General features: G+C 33.9%; 1 protein-coding gene across 2 annotated transcripts in view; it reads left to right on the top strand.

The window, feature by feature from the left end:
• Window positions 1–22,750, top strand: part of NDC80 (NDC80 kinetochore complex component) — a 41,260-nt gene extending 18,510 nt beyond the window's left edge. For both annotated transcript variants that reach the window (XM_019755700.3, XM_019755698.3), the window contains exons 12-17: window positions 3,947–4,099; window positions 6,459–6,548; window positions 13,283–13,375; window positions 16,436–16,566; window positions 18,353–18,455; window positions 22,329–22,750. In XM_019755700.3, coding sequence (XP_019611259.1) covers window positions 3,947–4,099; window positions 6,459–6,548; window positions 13,283–13,375; window positions 16,436–16,566; window positions 18,353–18,455; window positions 22,329–22,466 — 708 coding nt within the window. In that variant the 3' untranslated portion in view covers window positions 22,467–22,750. The remainder of the gene's footprint in view (window positions 1–3,946; window positions 4,100–6,458; window positions 6,549–13,282; window positions 13,376–16,435; window positions 16,567–18,352; window positions 18,456–22,328) is intronic.
• Window positions 22,751–25,943: the final 3,193 nt, after the last annotated feature.

Below are 25,943 nucleotides of genomic sequence, written 5' to 3'. Positions count from 1 at the left end.
AGATGGGTAAGGTGGTTTTTAGAAAGGATTCCTTGAAGAAATAATGTGAACTGAATTGAGAAGTGTAAAGAAGAGTTAGCATGGCAAGGGTAGGGGAGTCAGCAAACAAAGGAGCAGGCGTATATGGGAATGCTCAGAGAGAAAATAGCATGATGCACTCCTGTATCCTAAGTGTTTCATATGGTTGGTGCTTAATAGCAAAGGATAGGGGCACAAAAATAAAAAGATGGCAGCACATAGCAACAGATGAGACCCAAGAGATGAGCATAGACCAGTGAAGATCCTTTCCATATTTAGAAATTTGGATTTTTGTACACCTGAAGCAAATATTTAAAAAATAAAAAAGTTAATAGCCTGAAATTAGAATCCTAGATGATCTCAACATAGATGATGGTGAAGGGAGGAGAAGACAGAAATAAATCCTGCTAAGGTTAAAAAAAAAGTTTGGACTTTATCCTGAAAATTCTTCTAAAGCCCTTAAAATTTTTAAACAGAAAGATCACAGTTTTGGTAATGTGAAAAATGGTTTGGAAGGAAGCAAAACACTCATAAGGATCTGTGGCAGTAATGTGGTGAGAAATTACAAGCTGAATTTGGATAATGCTAGTGGAGATTCAAAGAAGTGGATGTATTCTGACTACTTAGCAGGTAGAGTGAAAAAGACCTGATGAAAGAAGCCCTGGTATCTGGCTTGTGTGATTGGACAAGCAGTAGTACCTTTTGGAAATAAAAGAAGGAGAAGTTGACAGTCGGGAATGGGGATGGTCTTCTGGACCTGTTGTGTCCATCGGACATCCAGGTGTAAATATCTAATCAGCTATTGTTACATGGGTTGATCTTCCGCATAAAATATCTGGCTTTGCAATGTAGATTTGGTGAAAATCACTGTACAGTATATTGTGGTTGAAGCCACAAGGGTAAATGAATTCACTAAGGAAGAATACATAGAAAGATAGAACTCTGGGAGTAGATAAAGGTCCTTTAAGACAAGCCTAAAAGGAAACTAAGAACTGGCCAGAGAGGTCAACAGAATAGAAGCTGAGAGAGGAAAGATTCAGGAAGGAATTAACATTGTCCAAAGCAATAAAAGGTTTCAAAAGTTTCTGTTAGATTCAGTAAAAGCGGTCACCAGTGATTCCCATTAAAACCAAGTTATTTGACTTCGTTTTAATTTTATAGGTAGTACATTATCATGTCAGCCAATATTGTTAAGAAAGTGGGCTTAGTGACTATATGAATTTCTAGATAAAATCTATCCTTATTATTGTTGGCAATCTTTTGTAAATGTTCTATACTTCTGCCTTACTTAGCTATATACACTACTCTTAAATGTAGCTTTCAGTATACATGGACATTTTCATAATGATTTAACATAATCATGGACATGATACCAATGTATTCTAAAACAATATTAAGTTAACAGGTTGTAGCAATCTATACATTATTTGCATTCCTAAGAAAAGTTATGTAAGTTAAGACGTTTTTTTTTTAAGAAAAGGAAAAGAAAGCATGTCTTTTAAAAAGGCTTTTTTAAATAGAGAAAAACAAACTAGAGAGTTTCAGACTTAAGTTTTCTTTTGAAGTTTTTCCACAGTATTTTCAGTTATAATGTGTTTTTTTTGTTTTTTGTTTTGTTTTGTTTTGTTTTGTTTTTTTAGTGTAATTCTAAAATTTAAATATCACTAGATATTTAAATAGAGACTAGAGAAAAATTTAGTCTCTATCTTTTGGTCTAAAATTAATGTGTGTGTTTTAATCCTGTTGCTTCCAGCATTTTCCTTAGTACAATATTTCTTATATTTATCACCATTGTTAAAATGAAAAAGTAGCTCAAACAAAGCAACTGTGTTTGTCTAAGGGGGCAATAGTGCTTTTTCATCCTGGTCACCTTATAAAGTACATTATAGGGGTCATGCAAATAGTTTATTAAGCAGTCAGATTTTAACTTTTGGATTATTAAAAATCTGTATTTTACACACTTACATATGTAATTCTTAATATGGAATAGAGTTCAGTATGAGAAATAAGCATTACCTCCTATTTCACTATACCTTTGCTTTTCGTTAATCATCTATACTTCCTCATCCTCCTGACCCTCTAGGTAATCTCTATCCTTGTGTATTAAAAAGAAATAACCTGTGGTGGTGCTCCCTAAAGTTTTTTTGAACCTACCGTGTTTCCCCGAAAATAAAACCGGGCCTTATATTAACTTTTGCTCCAAAAGACGCATGAGGGTGTATTTTCAGGCGATGTCTTATTTTTTCATGTACAACAATCTACATTTATTCATATACAGTCATGTCATCTTCTGGAACATCGTCATAACATACTGAATGCGTCCATCTGGCTGACCATCTTAACTGGGGCTTATGTTCGGGGAAACACAGTAGAACTTGGTAAACCTGTGTTTCGGCCCTGGATTTGCCACCACATGCCTGTGCTAGCTCGGTGTGTCATCTAACCTCATAGTCTCAGTTTTCTTATTTATAAAGTGAAGTGTGGTTAGACTAGATTGGTGAATCAGAAATGAGTTATTTCAACAGTTATTAAGAGTATATTTTACCTCTTAAGCACTGTCGGAAAGGGGAAGTTAGAAATCTCTGTACTGGCTGAACTCTGAGTTTTGCTAACTAAAACTAGCTATACTAAAAAAGAATGCTATTTTTAATTTGGAGGACCAGGCTGAAAGAAGAAAATGATCTGGGAAGTAGGTAAGCAGAGGCTAAAAAGCCAGAGTAGGGCCATGGACAGTGAGAAGTAAGCCCTTGGATAAGAAATATATTAAAGAATGGTGGCAGAATGCAGAAGTTCAACATAAACGAATTTCATCCATCATCCTTTTTTCTTGACCAATTTTTATTCCACATGCCACCTCTGACTAATAGTAGCCTTCTGGAGCTCCATGTTGAGATAGACATTGAGGATGCATCTAGGTTCATCAAGAAAGTGTGATATGTTTTGGTTGTGGGAAGGAGAAAGTAGAGATACATGTGCCACATATTTGCTCTTCCTGCAGTTAGGCATGGTCAAGTACATGGGCTTGTGAAAACTGTTTTCATTAGATAAATAAAATGTGAGTGAAGAACAGAAGAAACTACCCCTAGTACCATTTAGTATTAGGACAAACAGACCGCCATACTTTTGTAGTCTCTAGGAAGCTACTATATAGCCAATTACAGTAGTTGAAATAATTTCCTGATTCATTAATAAGAAATCTTAAGTTTAATAAATAAGCACAATATTTTGAGGAGCTGATAAATTTTTGGAAATGGTAAATTATTTAAGCAAGTTCTAATGGGTACTTTGCCATTATAGTTTTTCACTCAAAGTATTCATTTTTATGGATGGATAACAGCAATGAGAACCTAAGTATGCATTAAATGGAGGAGGCAGTATGAAAATAAATTGCCTAGACTCTGCAAGTTCATTTCTTTAATCAAGTATTAAGTATCTACTATTTGCCAAGTACTATTCTAGGTACTGGGGATGCAACTGCTTTCATGGAGCTTTCATATAAGTAGTGGTGATGAATAAATAAATAATATATGTCACAAATGAAAATCCTTAACAAAATGTTGGCAAGGTATTATCTTCAGTTTTTAGTCATTTGACTGTTATATACGTCGGTTTGGCTTGCTTCATATTTTTTCTTGATGCTTGCTGCACTTCTTGATTCTATAAGTTATTTTTTAAAAGGGGAGGAGGTGAATTTTCATTAATACCTAAACATAGACTCCAAACTGTTTGTCAGATAAATGGAAGAACAGTAATATATTGCTTATTAATTAATTATAGTCTTACAATTATCCTACAAATTTCATGTGAATAAACTCATTCTTTTTATTTTAATTTTTGTGTAAAATTGCAGAAATGATGATTGAAAATCGTTTGGAATGGGGCAGTTTAATTTTTGTTTTTTAACATTTCTTTTTGTGTTATCTTATAGATTGAAACACAATTAGCAGAGTACCACAAATTGGCTAGAAAATTAAAACTTATTCCTAAGGGTGCTGAGAATTCCAAAGGTTATGACTTTGAAATTAAGTTTAATCCTGAAGCTGGTGCCAACTGCCTTGTCAAATACAGAGCTCAAGTTTATGTAAGTTTAATCATGAATACTTCAAAAGGTTTTTAAATAACATGATTGATGTCTGGTTCATATGTTTATAAGTAAAAGCTTAAACTTTAGCATGTCTATAACTCAGGACTAAACATAGAAATAAAACATTGAAACCTTTTATCTTCTTGGTAGAAATCTCTGTATTGTACCTTACTCTTGGAGTTATAATGCCTTTTCTTCCTCTCTACCTAGTTTATCTATTCAAGTATCCAATAAAAAATTTGTTTACAAATAAAATAGACACCAGGATTATAAAGACAAAAATGACCTGACCCTGGCTCTCAAGTTGCTACTAGTCACCTCATGGGAGAAAGACATAAATAAATATTCATGCTTTGTTAGAAATCTTTACAAAGTATGATAACAAGATCAGTTCTTCCCAGAATTGAGAGAAAAGTCCACAGAGATGGTGAACCTGGAACAAAATCTTGAAAGATTTATGGGGGTGGTCTGTGGGAGTTTTCAGGCACCAGGACACACATGAAGACAGGAAATATAATAGAACATTAAGTGATCTGGCAATGAATGGTGAGAAATCTGCACCTAATTTTTGAATATATCCAAGAATGTGATTTGGGGGGAAAAAAATTTTACATCACAACTTCTCAATTATTCATTTTAGTACCCCCAAAAATGTCCATTTTCAAAATATTTAATTTTTGAATATAAAAAATGTTAAATTCTAAAACTATGCATATTTTCCCTTTTATCCCTTTAATAAATTATTTAGTACATAATATGTTCCCTGTCAGCTAGGTGCTGGAAATAAAATACCCAGAAAGATACACTCCCTACTTTCACAGAGATTACAGTTTGTTGGTAGACTTTGATTAAAAAGCCAGACTCATTTTCAATAGAAAAAATAGCATCCAGAATGTCTCTTTTACTGAATTGTTTCTCAAGCAGTAGCTGGCTAGGTAGGTAGATAGATAGGCAGGCAGACAGATATTTACTCACCACTGTTTTGAGTAGTTTGACATGACTGGTGCAAGAAAAGAATTACCTGAATCAAATAACTGTAGAAAATATTACCCATTGCAAAAAGAATATATATGCTTAGAAAAGAAGGAAAAATTTTTCATTGATGTCTAGAAATAGTTTCACATAATAATAGAACAATAAAAATAGCGAAAGCATCAAGAAAGTGCCACCCCAACTATTACAAGTAGTATTTGGTGAAAAATTCTTAAAGAGATTAAAGAGGCCGCTGCATCTTTCAAAATAGAGCAGCCAAAATTAAAACTCACCAATAACTTCAAAAGACCTACTGAAAACATAGTAACATACAGGGTTTTCTTTTGGAGTAATGAAAATGTCTTGGAATTAGAGGTGATGATTATACAACATTTGAAATACGAAATGTCACTGGACTGTACACTTTAAAAGGTAATTTTATGTTAAATTTATTTTAACTTATTTCAATTTAAACATTTTAATGTGAGTTCCCCTCAATGAAAAACTATCAATCATGGGAGGCAATGAAGTACTATGTTGAAATAAAATCAGTAGAATAGAAAATAAACATAAAAAATACAAGCATATAAAAGCTTCTGTATTGGTGAACATGTGGACATGCAAGAAAATGAGCAAAACCCAGAGCATGAAAGCTCTGTTCCCCTTCCCAAATACCTTGCCCTGTATATTTCTTCCATATGGCTGTTCCTGAGTTATATCCTTATTTAATTTAAATAAATTGCTAAACATTTGCCTATTCTGGACAACCACCTTGCTTTATTCACAAAACAACCCATCCCAATGATCTCTCCATACTGGTATGGTGAGATAGTCCTCATTTCTTTTGCAGCCTCAGAGTCCTCTGTTGTGTGGCTTATTAAACCAGTCCCTGCTAATGGACATCTGCCCTGTTTCAAGTCTTCTGCTATTACAGTAGAGTTACAGTGAATAGTAAAAAGGAAAAAAAGAAATATAAGCAGATAATTGTAAGACTAAACAGTTGAAAAAGATTAAGAGAAAATGATGCATCTGGAAGATATAGCATAAAAATACAACCTACATATAAATTGTTTCCAAGGCTGCATTAAACTAAGTGTACTTATAAAATGTTTAAATAATAACAGTGAATTTCCAGAATAGATAAGCAAATCTAGAATTTTGCATGTATTCAAAACCAAAAGAAATTACATTCTATAGTTAAAGAAATTACATTAAAAGTTAGTTTTATATTTTTATTGACGGTGTGTTTATTTAGATTAAAAATATCATGGCTTCACTTTTTTTCTCCAAAAGTGGTTCCTCCTATCACAATGTATAGATGACTCGTGAGAAATTTTGTAATTACATATATCATGTGTAACCCATATTCCTATATATTTTATAGGTACCACTCAAGGAACTCTTGAACCAAACCGAAGAAGAAAGTAATAAAGCTCTAAATAAAAAAATGGGGTTAGATGATACTTTAGAACAAGTAAGTAGCAAAACATAGTCATTAAAAGCAAAAATAAGATTTTTTTTTGAACTTTAAATGTGACTTGTGGTTTCTGATTGCTAAGGAATGAATTTTTAATAAAATAAGAAAAATGAGAGTTGGGTATACCCTTGAATTAGAAACATTTGAAGTAGTTTTTTTTTTTTTAACAAATTTTGTTGGGGAATATTGGGGGACAGTGTATATCTCCAAGTACCATCAGCTCCAAGTCATTGTCCTTCAGTCTAGATCTGGAGGGCACAGCTCAGCTCTAAGTCCAGTTGCCATTTTCAATCTTTAGTTGTAGGGGGCGGGGTCGCAGCCCACCATCCCATGTGAGAATTGAACCGGCAACCTTGTTGTTGAGAGCTCACACTCTAACCAAATGAGCCAAACAGCCACCCCTCTGGAAGCTCAGCGGCAGCTCGTTGTCTTCAATCTAGTTGTGGAGGGCGCAGCTCACTGGCCCATGTGGGAATCAATCTGGCAACCCTGTTGTTCAGAGCTCGCGCTCTAACCAACTCAGAAATCTGGCTGCCCTGAAGAAATTTTTTAAATAACTTAAACATCCTAGACTTCACATATCATTGATAATGAAGGGTATGTAAATGAGTAAATTTCACTTGTTTTAATGAAGAATTGCCTCCTTTAACATGAGATAATTTAATAATATTCCTTTTTATATTAAAAGGGATTTGAAATATCTACCTTAAAATTAAATATGTATTGTTTGGAGTTAGAGGTTAATGAGCTATGATAGGTTAAGAAATTTATTTTTACCCAATTTTTCATTGTGAACCATGGAATTCAGGGGAATTCAAAGTCTATTTCCAAAAGTAGTTTTCAGAAAGTTCTGCTTCTCATATACTTGAAACATAATATTACAAATATCTCTGAAAGAAAGCACTATTGTATTTAATAACCTTTAGAGTAAACATATTTATAGTTGATTAAGAAAAGTTAAGAAGCTACTCAAATACAAATAATAGGTATTATTGGTATAACTCAATAATTAAAGGAAACCCCTGGCTAATTAAACTCTTCAAGAACTATTGTGTCCTAGTTGACAGATTTCAAGATAGAGTTTCCCCCCACCTTACCCACAGTTTTGTTCTCTATAGTTTTAGTTACCCATCAACCGCAGTCCAAAAATATTAAATGGAAAATTCCAGAAATAAACAATTTATAAGTTTTAAATTGTACGCTGTTCTAAGTAGCATGTTGAAATCTGGAGACAGCCCAGAATGTGAATCACCCCTTTTGTCCAACCCATCACATTGTGTATACTACTGACCTGTTAGTCATGAAGTCTTCCTTTACCCTGCTTCAATTTGATTTCTCTCTTTTGTTGGGATGGGCACCAAACATAGAAACTCAGAAAGGTGTGAATTTCAAGAAAGGTGTGACTGAAACATCATTCAAGCTGACAGTGAAACTTTTTAAAGGCTATAGGCAGGAAAACTTGGGGGTGGGGTGATTATAAGATGCCCACTATAGGCTAGACTCCATGTTAATATTCCAAAGACAAATGTAATTGAAGTTTATATAAATTTAAACTACCATTTGGATAAAAACTGACGTGCAGTTATGCTAATCAGATTTGCATTTTTGCAAAACCATTTTGGGCATAGAAAAATGTGAATTAGAGGGGAAGCAACTGAAATTGTTAAGAGGTTAAACCAACGAATTATAGCAGAAATAAATGGAAGGGAACAGGTTTAGGAAATGTTAAGGAGGTAGAACCCATGCATTTCATGGCTGAATGTAAAACCTAGGAGAGAAAGAAATATCAACAGTGACTTCTATTTTTCTGGTGTATGCAACCTAGAGGAAGAAAAACGAGTGCAGAGGTGGCCAGGGATTGAAGTAATAGGTTCAGAACACAGGAGAGAGATTGAGTCTGAAAATACAGATTTCAGGGTCTTTGGCATATACGTGATAGTTAAAAACATGGATGTGAGTGATATTTCTTAAGAAGACTGTGTAGAGGAAAGTGGCAGAGAATTGAATCTTGAGAAAGAAAAACATTTAAGGGAATGGAAAAGGAAGGAGATTCTGGGAAAAATACATAGAAGTGTATTTACAAAATAGTTGGAAAACAATCAGAATTAAAGAATATGCTATAAAAGCCAAAGTTGGGAAACTTTCCAAGAAAGTGATCCTAACTAAACTTACTGTGCTAATCATTTCCGTATATACTCATATAAAATAAGTGTTTTGTACATCCTAAACCTGTACAATGTTTTATGTGAAATATATCTCAATAAAACTGGAGAAAAAGGAGTGATATGCTTCAGAAACTAAAGACTAAAACTATTTTTTCAATTTGACAGTGTTTAACCAAGTTAAAATGGCATAAGGTAAAAAAGCAATTTGAAATAGTAAAGTTTAAACAGAAACTAATAAATTAGAAAAACAAAATTAATCAATCTGAAAAACACTTTAAAATAATTGCAAAAACCATTCAAGAAACTATAAATGAGAAATGGATATACTATAAGATGGAGGGAATTTATTTGAATTATGAATAATTTCTATTTAATGATAGAAATAAAAGTCTATCTTTAAAAATTTCATTTTTAAGGCTAGTGTAACCCTCATACCACAACCTGATAAAGACATCACAAAAGAAGAAAATTAAATTAATCATACTAATGAATATAAATATAAAATTTTAATATTAGCAACTGAAATTTATTTAGCAGATAATTTTCTGAGAGCCTGCTGTTGTCTGGTATTGTTGTAATAGATGCTGGTGATATGGTATCTGCTTTTGTGAACTCTATTTTGACTGGGAAGGAGGGCATGAAAATAATTACTTTCATCTTAATACTTGTAGTGTGAATACAGCATGCTTTGGATTTCATAATACACCTAAGATAAGCACAAGTTTCTTTCTGAAGGAAGTGGTAGCTGAGCTAGTTGTGAATAACAAGTAGGAGTTGGCCAGTAGATTACACAGAAGGCTACACATCACACACACACACACACACACACACACACACACACTCCGCTGACGGCCAAGAAACCAAACCACATAGCATGTTAATAAATTACCATGAGTATAAGTAGGATAGAGGAGAAGCTTGGAGTAACAACAAGAACCTAATTATGAAGGGGCTTATTCTTGCTTACTGATTGACTGTTTATTCTATAGGCAGTGGAGATTTTTAAGTTAGGGAATAACACCTATGTGTTTTAGTAAGCTCACAGTGTTGCCATTTTGAACACAAGAGACCTAACAGTATCCTGAGTGATAAATGGTAAGGACTCTAAGGCTATTGAAGTGAGGGTGGAGAAGACAGATTTAAAGATCCAGTGGTCGATTTGAGTTTAAAAGAGAAATTAAGAATGTTCAGGTGTCCAGCTTTATGGTGTATGTGGTTGGGGTTAAAAATTATGATTTGTTAAAAATGGTATGGCCGACTTTATTCAAGGGGGCGCTATTACAATGGGGTCTTGCAGTAAATGACAGATTGAACTTAACTCCAAATACCACAAAGAAACGTGGGAATTAATAGCCAAGGAACAGTGTGGGGTTCAGTGGATAGAAAATTACTGAGAAGAAACACCAGGGTTAAGGGGATATTCTGGCTAAACCAACCTAACGGAGTAGTTCTTACTGAAGGCAAGAACATCACCTGGGGGTGGAAGGTGGGGTAGAGGGTGAAGAACCTGATCAGATATTAAGGATGGGGAATTCTGGTTAAAATGACTGAGCAGAACTCTTGCTGAAATTGGACAATACAGAGATAGCCATTAAGCCCAACAGTCAGCCTAGTTGAGAAAAGAGTTCAGAAGAGCATGAATAATTTGGTCAAGGAGAGAATCTTTGTCAATGGTGATGTTATAGAACATTAATGAAGAATAGCAGAGAAGGAGCTAGAAGAGAGAATTTCAGGCTGAATATCAGGTCTCTGGGACACAAAAGTGGAGAAAGTGCAGTAGGCAATTTGAGTTTGGAGATACCATTTGTGGATATAAATAGATATTTCTTAGTATGCAGGTAATTAAAGCCAGGAGATCTCCCAGGTGTGAGAATGAGAAAGAGCTCTCCCAAAAGAGCAAATCAGAATACAGCTAATATCAGAATCCTTGGAGAACATCCAAAGTACACACAGAAAGAGAAACATGGAAGGATTAGAAGGACCTCCCAAAACTTAGAGGAAACCACGCGTTTCCATGGTTTTAAACACCAAGGAAAGGGATTTCATAAGGGAGTGATCAGCAATTACAAATGGTACTCAGATGTGAAATAAGATTAAGTCTGAAAGTTGCTCAATGGCTTTAGCAATTAAGACATTTAATGGTGATATTTGCAAAAGCAACTTCATGAAGCAGAGGAGCCAGAAAGCATATTACTGTGGATTGAAGTTTAAGTGGTATAAGAGGAAAGACACTGTAGATAGTATGAATAGGTACTCTTCGTGGACACTACAAATTAGACTGTTACAAATGTTTGAGTCTAAGGATGTAGCAGTAGTTAGAAAGTGGTGTATGGAAAAGGTTTCTGTTTCTCATGGTTTTATTTTGGGTTTTTTTAATGGAGGAGGGAATGGTTTGGTTTTAAAGATAAGAGGGAGTTCAAGGGAAAGAGGTACAGTTAAGAAAAAATTAAGAGCAAAAGGGATTGATGGATATGAGTGTGGTCCATGAAGACATATGAAGGAAGGAATGGGATCCAAAAAAAGAGCTGGAAGAGTTACTTTTCTTCATGAGGAAAATGGGCCCTGTATCATGAAATTGGAAGGAAGAAGAAAAGTTCTCATACAAATATAAATATCTTGGTTGGTTGGAGGCAAGAAGTGATGGAATTCTAGTCCCGTGTTCTGTCTTGTCAATAGAAGAAAAAAATCATATAATTAAAGTAATTAATAATGTCTTTGCATCTTTGCTTATAAGCAACTTGAGAGAGAGAAAGAGAGAAACTAACTAGAGAAGATAATTTTTCCCCTATTTACCACAATGGAAATGTGTATTTTGTAATCAAGGGGAGGAAATGTTTAACTAATTGATGAAACTTAAATAAACCAGACATGGAACATAAGTAAATATGATTTTGACCAACCATGAGGGCCTAGTGGAAGTTCTGGTTATTTGGATGTCCATTGGTCTTGTTGCCGGTGAAGTTAATGAAACAACTTTTTTAACTTAATTATTTCAGAAGCAAAATATCTTTAGACTGGAAGCAAAGTTTATAGCTTCAGTACCTCTAGTCTTTAAATTTGGAAAGGCAGACAGTATAAAAAAAGTCCTTGGAGTTAGAACATCTAGTTTTGAGTTCTGGGCATATGCTAGTCACAAGATCCTGAGTAAATAACATTCTTTCTAGTCTACTCATCTACTCATCTTGTAAAATAGGAAAGTAATGTCCCTTACAAAGGACTTTTGATGATTGAATGAGAAGTATATGCAAGTTTCTTTAATAACTGTAATCATTTTAACATCCTTTCTTTTGCCAAATAACAATAGCATCACTACATTTTTCCGAAACACACACAGAGAGAGAGAGAGAGAGAGAGAGAGAGAGAGAGAGAGAGAGAGAGACAGAGAGAGCCAAAAACATGTACACATTTTAGGAAAGGAAAAAAGTTATAAAAATTACGCTGATGTTAACCACTTTGAGCACCTCTTGTAATTGCAGAAGTCAAACATGACTTGTATTTATCTTTTGTTATCGTTATACATTGAGTATTACAATTTTAATACAATTTTTTCCTTTTTCCTCTGTATATATATGTAACTTTTTAATTTCATGTATGTGTAGAATCATTCTTTTAAAGAAAGATGTCAGCTTATTTATACATTTTACTGTTTTCTGTTTCCTGTGGGAAATACTTTCCTCTTGGTCTAGCTGGAAAACGTTCTGTATTAATTACCAATATCAACTGGTATTAGCACTCGTCAACAGGAAATGAGCTTTCAAAACACTTTCTTGGGGTTTTGGTTTCAACAGATCTTAAAGCTTTACCAAGGTTAAATTTGGTTACTTTATTACTCTTTGCAAGAATGAATTGACTGTAACCAATTAGCAAATGATATCCAGTAAAATCTATATGAATAGTTTTCTCTTTAATATCCCAGAAAGTGAACACAAAAATGAAAAGCTAGATAAGTCTAAAGAACACTGGAAAGCATAATTTGTATTTATTAATAAATTAATATAAAAACATTAACAGTATATATAATATTTATATAATATGCATGAAAGCTTAAAAAGCATTCCTACAGCTAATGGTGGAAAAACAGGTGGTGGTACCCTTATTTTATTGAGAATTAAGCCACACTTTTTATTCCAAATGCCTTACTATATCTCTCTTCATTTAAACATTATACATTACAAAACAAGTTTCGTTGAAATTGACTCTTCTTTGGGAAATAATAAATTTTTAGGACAAATGAAAGGTGAGTGTCCAAAAGGACTAGAAGAAATAACATGGTTCAGTTAGTTCATTGTTAATATAAAAATTCTATAACTTACTGAAAAACTTTTTTTAATTAAAGTTTATTGGGGTGACAATTGTTAGTAAAGTTACATAGATTTCAGGTGTTCAATTTTGTAGTACATCATCTATATATCACATTGTGTGGTCACCACCCAGAGTCAGTGTCAGTTCTCCTTCCATCACCATATATTTGATCCCTTTTACCCTCATCTACCTACCCCACACACACCCCCACTAAATTTTTTGATGTATAGTTATGATTTCTCACCCAAAGTTTTATTCCTTAAGTTAAATACAATGATAACAGAAAGCAGAAGAAGTGTAAGGACTCTGAAAGAAGAAATTCAAAAGCTGGATGATCTTTACCAACAAAAAGTCAAGGTAAGAACTTTGCTACGGTTTGTATAGGTTAGCTAAAGCTATGTCCTAATTGATTGACTAGGCACCTGTTCTAACATCAAATAGAATCTTTAAGCTTGTGTTTTATAACTTGTGTTTCTGTTTTGTCTTCTCTTATAAAGTTTATTGTAACAAGTTATTTCATTTGTTCTTTTAAATGACTTTTTCTGGACTTGAGCTATTTCACCATAAAACATGTTTACTGTTCATCAATACTTTATACTTGCGTATGTGATTCAGTATCCTTGTAAGACCAAAGCATGTTTTAAGCATAATCTCTCCTACATTTTTAAGGATATTTAGTGTTAAGTACTCCTAAAGCTTAAACCCCAAAAAGGCCTTTTGAATATTTGATTGCCTATAAAGGGTAATTGCAAACTGACTATCCTGGCCAAATTACACAGACCATTTACATGAAATCTAGAATGTGGATAAAATAATAAGATTTATTCCCCACCACCTCTAACCCACCTTCTGGCCAGCACTTTACTTACAGAAGTACTCAGGTGACTCTCTTCATTACCACTTATACAATTTATGTGAAAATTTTAACCACACCAATTTTTTTTTACTCAGTAACACCAACACAGTATTAGGAATTGAAAACTTTCCTCTTGACCTGTATTATATTTAGGGCCTATACGTATTTTAAGCAGTGTGAAATTTTTAGAAAATACAATAATATGATCTACATGTGAAATTGAGACATTTGATAATCATTTTTGTTTTTTCATATATCCTCCATGACAGTACTTGAGTTTTTTTTTCTTTAAAGCTCTTAAGTGAAAGATTTTCTCATGGTTCATCTTGAGAAACCTAAGAATTGATTAATTTAATTTGGTCTATTTTGCCCGTACATAATTAATACATATGTGAAATAATGGTAGTATAAAAGTTATCCAAATTTTGACTTATTAATATAAAAGGCCTCTTTGATGCTCATGGAAAAAAATTAAATCAGAGTATCATAAAATTTCCTCTATTACAGACTTGAAAATACTGCTGAATGAATTTTATATAGGCTTGTTGAAAAGGTCACATTTATGATTACAATATAAGATTTCCAAAGGAGCTTTTTAATATCGCTTACATGTAGAGCACTAAGCATCCTGAAAATACAAATGATGATGCAACCTGATTTTTAAAAATGCTTTATATAAACTTTTTTTTTAATTCAAGTTTTTAAGTTGATAATTGTTAGTAAAGTTACATAGATTTCAGATGTACAATTCTGTAATACATCATCTATCTATCACATTGTGTGTTCACCACCCAGAGTCAGTTCTCTTTTCATCACCATATATTTGATCCCCTTTACCCTCATCTATCACCCCCCACCCCCTTACCCTCTGGTAACCGCTAAACTACTGTCTGTATCTGAGTTTTTGTTTCTTCATTTGTTTGCCTTTTTCTTTTGTTGTTTTCAGTTTTATATACCACATATAAGTGAAATCATATGGTTCTCAACTTTTTCTGTCTGACTTATTTCACTCAGCATAATAACCTCACGATCTACCCATGTTGCAAATGGTACTATTTCATCTTTTTTATGGCAGAATAGTAGTCCATTGTGTGTGTGTACGTATGTGTGTGTGTGTATGTATATATATCACTTCTTTATACAATGATCTATCGAAGGACACTTTGGTTGTTTCCATGTCTTGGCCACCATAAGTAAAGCTGTGATGAACATTAGAGCACTTATATCTTTACGGATAAATGATTTTAGATTTTGGGGGTAGATCCCAGGGGAGGGATTGCTGGGTCATGTGGTAATTCTATTCTTAATTTTCTGAGGAACCTCCACACTGCCTTCCATAGCGGCTACACCAATCTGCATTACCACCAACAGTGTATGAGTGTTCTTTTTTCTCCACAGCCTCTCCAACACTCATTATTTGTCTTGTTGATGATAGCCATTCTAACTGGTGTGAGGTGATATCTCATTGTGGTTTTTATTTGCATTTCTCTGATATTAGTGATATTGAACATGTTTTCATATGTGTATTGCCAGTTGTATGTCTTTTTTGGAGAAATGTCTATCCAGATCCTCTGCCCATTTTTTAATTGGATTGTTTTTTTGTTGTTGTTGAGTTGTATGAGTTCCTTATATATTTTGGATATTAGCCTCTTAGTGGAGGTGCTAGTTGCAAAAATCTTCTCCCATTCGGTTGGATGCCTCTTTATTTTGTCAGGGGTTTTTTGTGTGCAGAAGCTTTTTAGTTTCATATACTCCCGTTCATTTATTTTAGCTTTTACTTCCCTTGCCTTTGAAGTCAAATTCATAAAATGCTCTTTGAACCCAAGCTCCATAAGTTTAGCACCTGTGTTTTCTTCTATGCATTTTATTATTTCAGGTCTTATGCTTAGGTCTTTGATTTATTCTGAGTTATTTTTTTTTTTTTTTTTTTAATTAAATTTATTGGGGTGACAATTGTTAGTAAAATTACATAGATTTCAGGTGTACAATTCTGTATTACATCATCTATAAATCCCATTGTATGTTCATCACCCAGAGTCAGTTCTTCCATCACCATATATTCGATCCCCCTTACCCTCACCTCCCCCCCCACCCCCCTTACCCTCTGGCAACCACTAAACTATTGTCCGTGTCTATGAGTTTCTGTTTCTCATTTGTTTGTCTTGTTCTTTTGTTGTTTTTGGTTTATATACCACATATCAGTGAAATCACATGGTTCTCTGCTTTTTCTGTCTGACTTGTTTCGCTCAGCATTACTCTCTCAAGATCCATCCATGTTGTCACAAATGTTCCTATATTTGGTACACAGTGACAGATAGCAGTCTAGTTTCATTCTTCTGCACGTGGCTTTCCAATTCTCCCTGCACCATTTATTGAAGAGGCTATCCTTTCTCCATTGTATGAGTCTGGCTTCTTTGTTGAAAATTACCTGTCCATATTTATGTGGGTTTATTCCTGGGTTCTCAATTCTATTCTGTTGGTCTGATAAATTTTTTAAAATCTGCCTGGAGTATATGGAATGTGAATATCAAAAAGCTATAGCCATGACTTTATCCTGATAGGAAGCTGAGGAAGAGGACAAAAAATGTGCCAATGAGCTGGAGTCCTTGGAGAAACACAAGCACATGCTGGAGAGTGCTGTTAAGGAGGGTCTCAGTGAAGCTATGAATGAATTAGATTCTATTCAGCGGGAGTAAGTTCATCTCTCCAAGATTTATAATGTTTATTTTCAGTTTAATTATTTAACATTTCTATAAAACTAGGTCTGTTTATTTGCTTTAATCTATATTATAGAGCTGTTTGGGGGATGAGGGAGTGGGGAATAGAACTTACACAGAACAGATAATAACTTGAAGATACTTTCCCTACATGAATACATTTGCTACTATTGTAGCTTAGCCCTCCCCCATTCATTTTTAGATCTAATTAATCAATGGCTTTTAATCCCTGAAAACAACATAAAACTTTTAATCAATTCAAATTAACTTTGGCTATTTGTTAGTAAATTTTAGTAAAATTCCAGTAAGCTTTAAAACTCCACTAAGCTCATAGTTTTAAGATGTATTTCCTAGAAATTAGGTATAACATATAGTAAACATAATTATGTAATTACTATAAATTATCCAGTCAATTTGCTCCAACTCAACATATGCGTTGGTAATAATCACTACACTATGCAAAATCTGGAATAAAGAAATCACAGGACTTACGGGGAAATTGTGATTGGTGCACAACACTCAAAAACTCGGTCAATGACGCATAAACAAAAGATGGGAACCTAATGGGAATGTTAGCACATTGGTAAACACATTAAATGTTTAAGAAATACATAAATGCTATGGTAAATAATGATGCTTTACCTTAAAAACACCTGAAGCTTGTGTGGGAAAATGGGCATTCAAAGGTTTGCAGCTTACGAATTATTGGGAAGAGGTAGAAAGAAGTTTATCTGAAATCAGATGGAAAGTTGTAACAGCAGATGTGGATGCATGTGGCTCCTCAGATATGTTATGAACTGAAGGAGCTGGTGCCCATTTGAGGTGTGTGCATTAGGCTCAAATTGCTACCTAATATATCAGTCTAGATGAAACAAATGCATGTTTTCAAACAAGCATTATAGGAGAACTGACTGTATACTGTGTTACATTTCTTAGAAGTTCTTCATTGTCAAATTATACATTGTCAAGTTTTCCCTGTTGGTTTCCTTATAATTTTAAAACTTACATAGGAAAAATTTTAGACGCAATATATAATAAATAGAACTAAAATTAGTGACATTTCTTCCTTATAGAATATTCTGCCTTTGTGTATACAATTCTCTCATGCAACCTGTATAAAAACCTGTATTGAATACTTAATCCACAGGTTCTATGATCATTTACATTAAAAGTCTTTTTTAAGTCTTAAGTGGCCTTCAAATAACAAAACAAAAAAAAACTGATTGGAAGTACAACCTTAAGAAAGAAAATCACTGTTCTTTCCTTATTTGTGGCCTAGGGATAGAAAACTCAGTTGAAGGTTTTTCGGCTCACAGTTTTTGTTTTGAATTTGAATTTGAATGCCTTAAAGTAAGACTCCTAATCTCCCATTCAAGTGTATTTAATATTTACACTTGAAACATTTGTAGAGGTTATTTTTACTGTAAATATGATCATACACGCTAGTCATAGGAAAATATTAGATCAAGAATCAAGTTTACAATCCTTTTGGAGACTCTGGTAAGACCACTTGCTCCCAGGCTTTGTATGTTAAAGCATGAGGTTTTTGTAGCTGTTTTGTTTTTTGTTGCTTGCAAAAGATCTTTGAAAATGTATTTATTTTTGTTTTATTGATTAAGAACTGGACCTGAATTATACAGGACAAGCAGCATAAATACCAATCACAGCCTGGTTTTATTGAATATGAATAGAAGTGAACTAACTAGAACTGATATATTAGGTATTTTCCCTAGACAACTCAAACGAGCTTTTATTTTACAGATACCAACTAGTTGTACAGACCACAACTGAAGAAAGACGGAAAGTGGGAAATAACTTGCAGTGTCTTTTAGAGATGGTTGCTACACATGTAGGGTCTGTGGAGGTAAGTATGTGAAGGTCTTTCCTACATTCTAGGAAAGCGTTTTAAAGCTTTGATATATTTTTGTTTTGTATCTATAGAAATTAAGTGATTTTATTTCTTTGGAAAATATGATCTAGTATAAACTTTATCAGAAGAACCCTGTCTAGCAGTGTGGTAAGGAGACACTTTTGTACATCTTATAAAGTAATGTGTTTTGTTCACATAAACGATGATATTTATTATATCAACAGTATATAATGTGGTTCCAGACCATGTTCTACACACTGAAAACATTTTAGTACATTTAAGATTTAATTAAGATTAAGATGAAAGAGTTTGTGTTATAACAAATATTTTTCCTTTCTTTTAATTTCATATAAACACAGAATAAAGTATTTCTGAAACATGAAATTTACCTTAATCCTCACCTTTCACATAGATTGAAAGTTCAACAATAAAACTATTCCTCCAACCTGCTGTACAGAACCCTAGAGCTAAGATAAATTGATAAACTCCACAATTCCTAGGTAATTTGTTAGGTTTAAAAGGTTAAAAATCATTGCAAAACCGCAATTACTTTTGCACCAACCTAATATTAGGTGATAATATATTTCTAGTTGTGAATGGTTAAGGAAAAAAAACTCATCATATCACATTAGTAGGCTTCCATGTATTGAAAGCAAGTATATGATGTTCTACTTCCCCTCATCTCTCCTGAAAGTCATTGAACTGCTTTCTTGCTTGCCAGTGCTCTTCACTGCTTACTGGTAAAAACCAAAGAAAGCATCCTTGATACTACATCAGAAAACCTGGGTTCTACCCGCTTCTCCTAATTCAGCCACTTAGTGGCTCTATAACCTTCCCTGAATCCTTTTTCCACTACAGACCAGAAAATTATCTGAGTGATTACTTTCTCATTCTCCCAAGATTGGTGTATAATAGTTCTGTTCTAGGTGCATAAGAGAAATAATCATTTATAACATACTACTGTTGGCTTAGATTGAGCAAGTCTGCTTGTGTGTTATCAATTTACTTCTTTGGGTCATTACTTTCTTCATCTGTAAAATGAGAGGGCACTACTAAATAATCGCCAACATGCCTTGAACCTCTATTATAAATAACTATTAGTCTGACCTTAGTGTTAGTCCAATAGTGATTTGTCACTAGGGATTTGTGTGAAAGGTAACCACAACTATTAAAGTTTTAATCAGTTAATATAAAATTAGATTTGAAACTAATGATAAATTACTATTACTTTTTAACCACTTTCTGTACAGTCCAATGTTCAAGAAGATCAGACCAACTTCAATAAATATTTACTGAGCACCTATTTTGCACTATGTGAAATTCACAGTTAGCCAATCAAGTATAGAAGGAACACAGAAATTCAACCAATAATCTTTAAAACCTAATGTGGGGAAATTTTATGAGTGATGAAATTATACCAAAGAAAATATGAGTTTGGTTCTAATGGTATCTTCACGTGGTATATTTTCCCATAGGACAAAGTTTCTTTGAGCAGTTCCTGGTGGAGCCCTGTATAGTCCTATTTGTGACTTGATATTCTAGACCAGGGGACAGCAAACTACAGCCTGCAGGCCAAATTGTGCTCCTGGGCTGTTTTCGTGAATAAAGTTTTATTGGAACACAGCCATTTCATGCACTTTCATACTACCTATGGCTGCTTTCCCACTACAACAGCAGGGTTCAGCAGGTGCAGCAAAATTTTATTACTTGCCCCTTTAACAAGAAAAAGGTTGCTGACTCCTTCCTATTCTAGACTCCTACCCCCATGAGGAGCACAGAATCTTTTTTTCTTTGTCTGTTTAGATGTTCCAAAAATTATTATAAAGATATAATAACCAACACATTGTAGTATTGATGTATACAAACCAATCTCTGGTTAAGAGTTCAGAAATAGGTGCATGAACGTAGATAGGAAACTAACATATAAGAGGTATTATTGCAGAATAGTAGGGGGAAATGAATTCTTCAAGTAATGGAGTTGGATTGCTGTCTTAAACACTAGACAGATGGATTAGGAAAATAATGTGAGGCTCAATTTTTATCTTTTAGAAGAATTACAAGACTATTTTTACTCTTCAGGAATTATCAATAGAGTTCTTAAATTAGACACAAAAATTACAAACCTCAGAAGAAATTATTTATAAATCAGCTTTGTTATAATTGAGATCTCTATATCAAAGGACATAGAGAGTAGAAAGACAAGCCACAAATGGTAAAAGATTTTTTTTAAATAACTGGTAAGGGGTTAACATCCAGATACATATGACCTCTGAAAAATAAATATGGAAAGTGGGCAAAAGACTTGAATGGGAATTTCGCAAAGACCTAATGTGGCCAAAAAACATATGAAAAGATACACCAATTCCCCCCCCACCCCCCAAGAAATTGGCAAAAAATTAAAGTTTGTAATACTAAATGCTAGCAAGGATGTGGAGAAGTGGGAGTTCTCATTTATATTGCTGGGGTTGTAAATTGATGTAACAATTTTAGAAAACAATTTGGCAATCCCTAATAAAACTGCAGTTCCACTCTAGGTATTTAAATTTTTACACTGTCAGTACTGTTCTGGACTGAATATCCCCCCAAAATACACGTGTATCTGAAATCTCATAATATGACATTATTTGGAAATAGGTCTTTGGAATGTAATTAGTTAAGATGAGTTCATACTAGATTAGGGTAGACCCTAAATCCTTATATAAAGGCCATGTGAAGATGTAGGCAGAAATACAATACACAGCTACAAACCAAAGAGTGCCCCTTGACAGGGAACTGGTAGAAGCTGGGAAGAAGCCAAGGAAAGATTCTTCCTAGAGCCTTCAGAGAGCACAGCCCTGCCAATATCTTGATTCAGATTTCTAGCCTCCAGAACTCTGAGAGAATAAATTTATTCTTTGTTGTTTTAAGCCACGTAGTTTGTTATAATTTGTTATGGTACAGTATCTGAAATAGTAAAACTAAATAACCTCATGTATTAGTTTCCTATTGGTGCCATAACAAATTATCACCAATTTAATGGCTTAAAGCAACACAAATTTATTCTTTTACATTTCTTGTAAAATAAGGCCTCCAGGCTGCAATCCTTCTAGAGGCCACCTAGAGTCCTTGGCTTGTGGCCTCTTCCTCCATCTTCAAAGCCAATAGCACAGCATCTTCTCTCCTCTCTGACCTCTCTTCTATCCTTAGATCTTCTGTCACACTGCTCATTTCCCTCTTACAAGAACCCTTATAGTTATGTTGGACCTACCTAGGATAATGCAGAATAATCTTTTCTCAGGATCCTTAATTCAACTGCACCTGCACAGTTTCTTTTGCCATGTAAGATAACATATTAGCAGGTTCTGGGAATTAGGACATGGACATCTTTGGAGAGGCTGCTATTCAACCTACCGTGCCTGGGAACAAAAAAAGATTCCATTAATAGTAAAATGGATAAGTAGATGATATATTCATTCAATAGAATATAGATAGCAGTACATGAATAAATTGTAGCTTTATGCATTAACATTAATGAATCTTAAAATACTAGGTGAAAAAAAATAAGTCATAGAACGTTACTTTCAATATCATTCAATAAATATAAAGGTGGAAACCAGGTATCACTAAACTATGTTGTTTAGAGATACATTTGTGTGCATGTGTGTGAACAGTATTAAGAAAAGTGCCATTCAGGAGAGTGGTTGTCTCTGGAGAGATAAAGGGATATAATTAGCAAAAGGCACAAAAGGGACCTACACAGTGGATACAAGAGTATTCCTTTCATTCCTTTTCTTACAAATGGTATATTCTTATCTATAAATTTCACAATTAAATACTTTAAAAGAAATTAATGTTTTTACATTAACAATTGCTAATTGTTTCCACCAGAAACATCTTGAGGAACAGATTGCTAAAGTTGATAGAGAGTATGAAGAATACATGTCTGAAGATCTCCTGGGAAATATTAGAGAGATTGGAGAAAAGTATAAGAAGAAAGCTGCTTTAATTAAGTCTTCTGATGAATGAACAAAATGCTGATTATCTAGGCAAGAACTTTATTAACAGTATAAATTTTGAAATGTCCTTTGTAGGTTTGAAAAATCTTTAATATACCCTATATCCCTTCTTACAATGAAGTCTCATGACCACATCTTCCCATGCCTGTGAAATATTTTTATAGCTTTTATAAACCTGGTTCATTACCTTAAATTATGCATAACCTAAAATTATGATACTTTGTTGGTTGGTTATCTTTAGATGTGAAGGACCACTTATGTACCCAGAGTTAATAAAATGTTATCAGTAAAGTATGTTTTTTCCCTGATTTCTCTGCCTAACTTCAGGTGCTTAGAAAGGTATTTTGATCTAAACCAAGAGTCAGCAAACTAACTGTGGGCCAAATCCAGTTACACCTATTCATTGACATATCATCTGTAACTGTTTTCATACTACAATGACAGAGTTCAGTATATGTGACAGAGACCATACAGCCCGCAAGGTCAAAAGTGTATACCTTCTGGTCCTGTAGAGAAAAAGGTTGCCATTCCCCAGTACGGACTATACAAAGGTTGCTACAGTTCAAGTAAAAACTTTCTTAATAATTCTGCATGTGTAACCCAACCCACTCCTTATTCAGAGCCAAGAAGCTAAAGTTCTTTCTGGCTTCTTGCCATCTGTACTCTGAAATAAGCAGAAAAATAGAATGTGAGAATCATAAGAAATAATAAAATAACCTAGTTCAACCCCTCGTTTTAGAGATGAGAATTTATTCCTAGAGAAGTTCTGATTTACCTCAGGTCACATCTCTTAGTGGTAGAAGCCACAGTGGAACTTACTGGAACTGGTAAACAATCCTGAGTACAGCACAAGAACCATGAAATATGAATGTGCTGGATGGTGAGGAAGTTGTGTTATAATGTGAGATTTTTAGACAGGTCTAAATTGTTAGGAAGCTTCTTAAATTGAACTAACATCTGCCTTCAGTTGAACTTTCTATTCTTTAAATTTTATTCTAACCCTTGTCTAAATACTTTAAATAATAGAACTGATTCCAAATTGTCATTACTTCAAAGCATTTGGTGCTTAAACAACCTACTTGCCAGAGGTTTTTATCATATTGGGCTAAAACCTGCCTCCTCTTTTGTAACTTTTAAAATCTGTAACTTCGAGTTCCATTTTTGTCATAGAATAGTTGGGTTATCATAGTTGGCAGTTCTATTTAGGATTATCAGTTGTCTATGTATTGTTTATCTTATGTTTGATCCTAGGTTTGATTAGGTCAATTTTTCCCCAATTGTTTTAATCTCTTTGTTATTCTACCTGGCTTTTAATGTTACTGTTTTAAGCCTTTCCTCTATAGAAGTATTTTTTAATTTTTAATTTTGAAATAATTTGACTTAAAAGTTAAGACTAATACAAATAATCCCTTGACACAAATTCCCTAGCTAGTATTTTACTAAATTTATTTATCATTCTCTCCCATGCCCTATTTTTTGTTTGTTTATATTGACTCACATGTGAGTAAATTGCAGACATGATAACCCTTTATCTCTAAATATTTCAGTATATATTTCCTAGAAACAGTGACAATCTTATGTAACTATAAGACAGTTATCAAAATCAGGAAATTAATACTGGTACATTAGTTTCTAATCTACAGAACTTTCTCAAATTTTGCTAATTATCCCAATAATATCCTTTATTAGGATTTTTTTTCCTGCTGCAGGATCCAATCCAATATCACACATTACATTTAGTTGTCAAATCTTTTTAATTTCCTTTATGCCAGAAGAGTTCCTCATTCGGTCTTAACTTTCATGACCTTGGCATTTTTAAAGACTTTAGTAATTTTTAGACTCCCTCAATCTTGGCTTAATGTATTTTGATTAGAATAGGGTATGTATTCCTTGCAGGACACCACATAAGTGATGTTACATTTTTTTAAGCACATCACATCAAAAAGTACATGATATTTATTGGCCCCATTAGTGTTACTTTAATTACTTAGTTTTGGTTTGTATCTGCAAAGTTACTGTTTTTCCCTTTGTAATTAAGTAGGAAGGATACTTTGAGACTATGTAAATATAACATTTATCATCAAGTTTTCTCCTCATTTTAACATCTATATCTCATAAATTATTACTATGATGGTTGCCAAAAAGTGATTTTTTTATTGAGATATAATTGACATAAACCATAATATCAGTATTTGTACAAGGCACATGTATATTAAAAAATTAATCACAATAAGTCTAATTAAAATCCATCGTCACACAGTTACAAGTTTATTTTCTTGTGATGAGAACTTTTAAGATCACTCTCTTAGCAACTTTCAAATATACAACACAGTATTATTAAGTATAACCACTATGCTATACATTAAGTGATATTTTAAATTTATAATTCTGTAATTTTTAAGTGCCAAAGAGCAATTTTTAAATTTATAATTCTATTCATTTATTCTACATTAATCAGTTGACATTCTACTATAAGGAAGAATTTTCTTTTCTCTACCATTTGTTTATATCAGTATGAACCCATTTTAAATCAATGGGTTCTAATTTGTAACTATCATTATTTGATGTTTTTTAATTGTTCCAAATTTAACACGTTGCGTACGGATCACGAGAATCTTCACGAGGGATTTAAACCCCGCCGTACGCAACGTGTTAACCAGTGGGAGCCCCTTCAGGCTGGCTCCTGTGTCTTTTTTTGACATCTATCTATCATTGTTTGAGCATTTTCTTGCTTTTTGATAGAATAAGATGTTCCAGACCTATTCAATACTTTCCCCACCCCATCCCTGGAATTGAATTCTCCATGATGCCTGGTCCCTTTCAGTGGACAATAATATTTGGAAACCAAAATCTGAACACTATGTGGATTCATTGCTCCTTAAGTGCCAGTGCTTCCATGCCCTCTCCAAGAACAGAGCTAGGAAACATAAGTATTCACATACATACACACATCTATATATCAGTGTGGATATATTAAAAAACCATGAGTTAATACAAATAATTCCAGTTCTAATCCAATACCACACAGGTGCTTAATCATGGGAACCAGAACATAGGCTCAGTAAGCAAGAAGTCATTGGCTTAGAGACACATTTTTAGAATAAGGGATTTAACACCCTGGAAAAGACCCCAGGGGATGGGACAAACTCACTGCTGAGATAGCCCTTAGGTGGCTGGATAAGATGGTGGCTAACTCTCAGTGAAGTGGAAGTGCCTGAGTTACTCTATCAGAGTCAGAGGAAGGAATAGAAAGGCAGAGGGAAGTGAATACATAATGTAAAGCCAGAAGAGCCCCCAGTGATCCACAGGAGGACCCTGAGGACACCACATCCATTGAGGCCATCGGGACTGACCTGAGAGGACAGCAGTATCACTAGGAAGTTCAGTGGTAGCTCCTCTGTAGGCTGAGATGACAGTGATTAGAGGCAGGCAGAGCTAAGCTCATGAACATCCATTGGGATGATGGAGCTCTGAAGTAACAAAGGCC

Source organism: Rhinolophus sinicus, chromosome 4 (assembly GCF_057876585.1).
Source record: "Rhinolophus sinicus isolate RSI-liver-muscle chromosome 4, RSI-T2T, whole genome shotgun sequence".
NCBI classification, from domain to species: domain Eukaryota; kingdom Metazoa; phylum Chordata; class Mammalia; order Chiroptera; family Rhinolophidae; genus Rhinolophus; species Rhinolophus sinicus.
The sequence above is the reverse complement of the archived record's forward strand: the minus strand, read 5'-3'. Positions and strand labels throughout refer to the sequence as shown.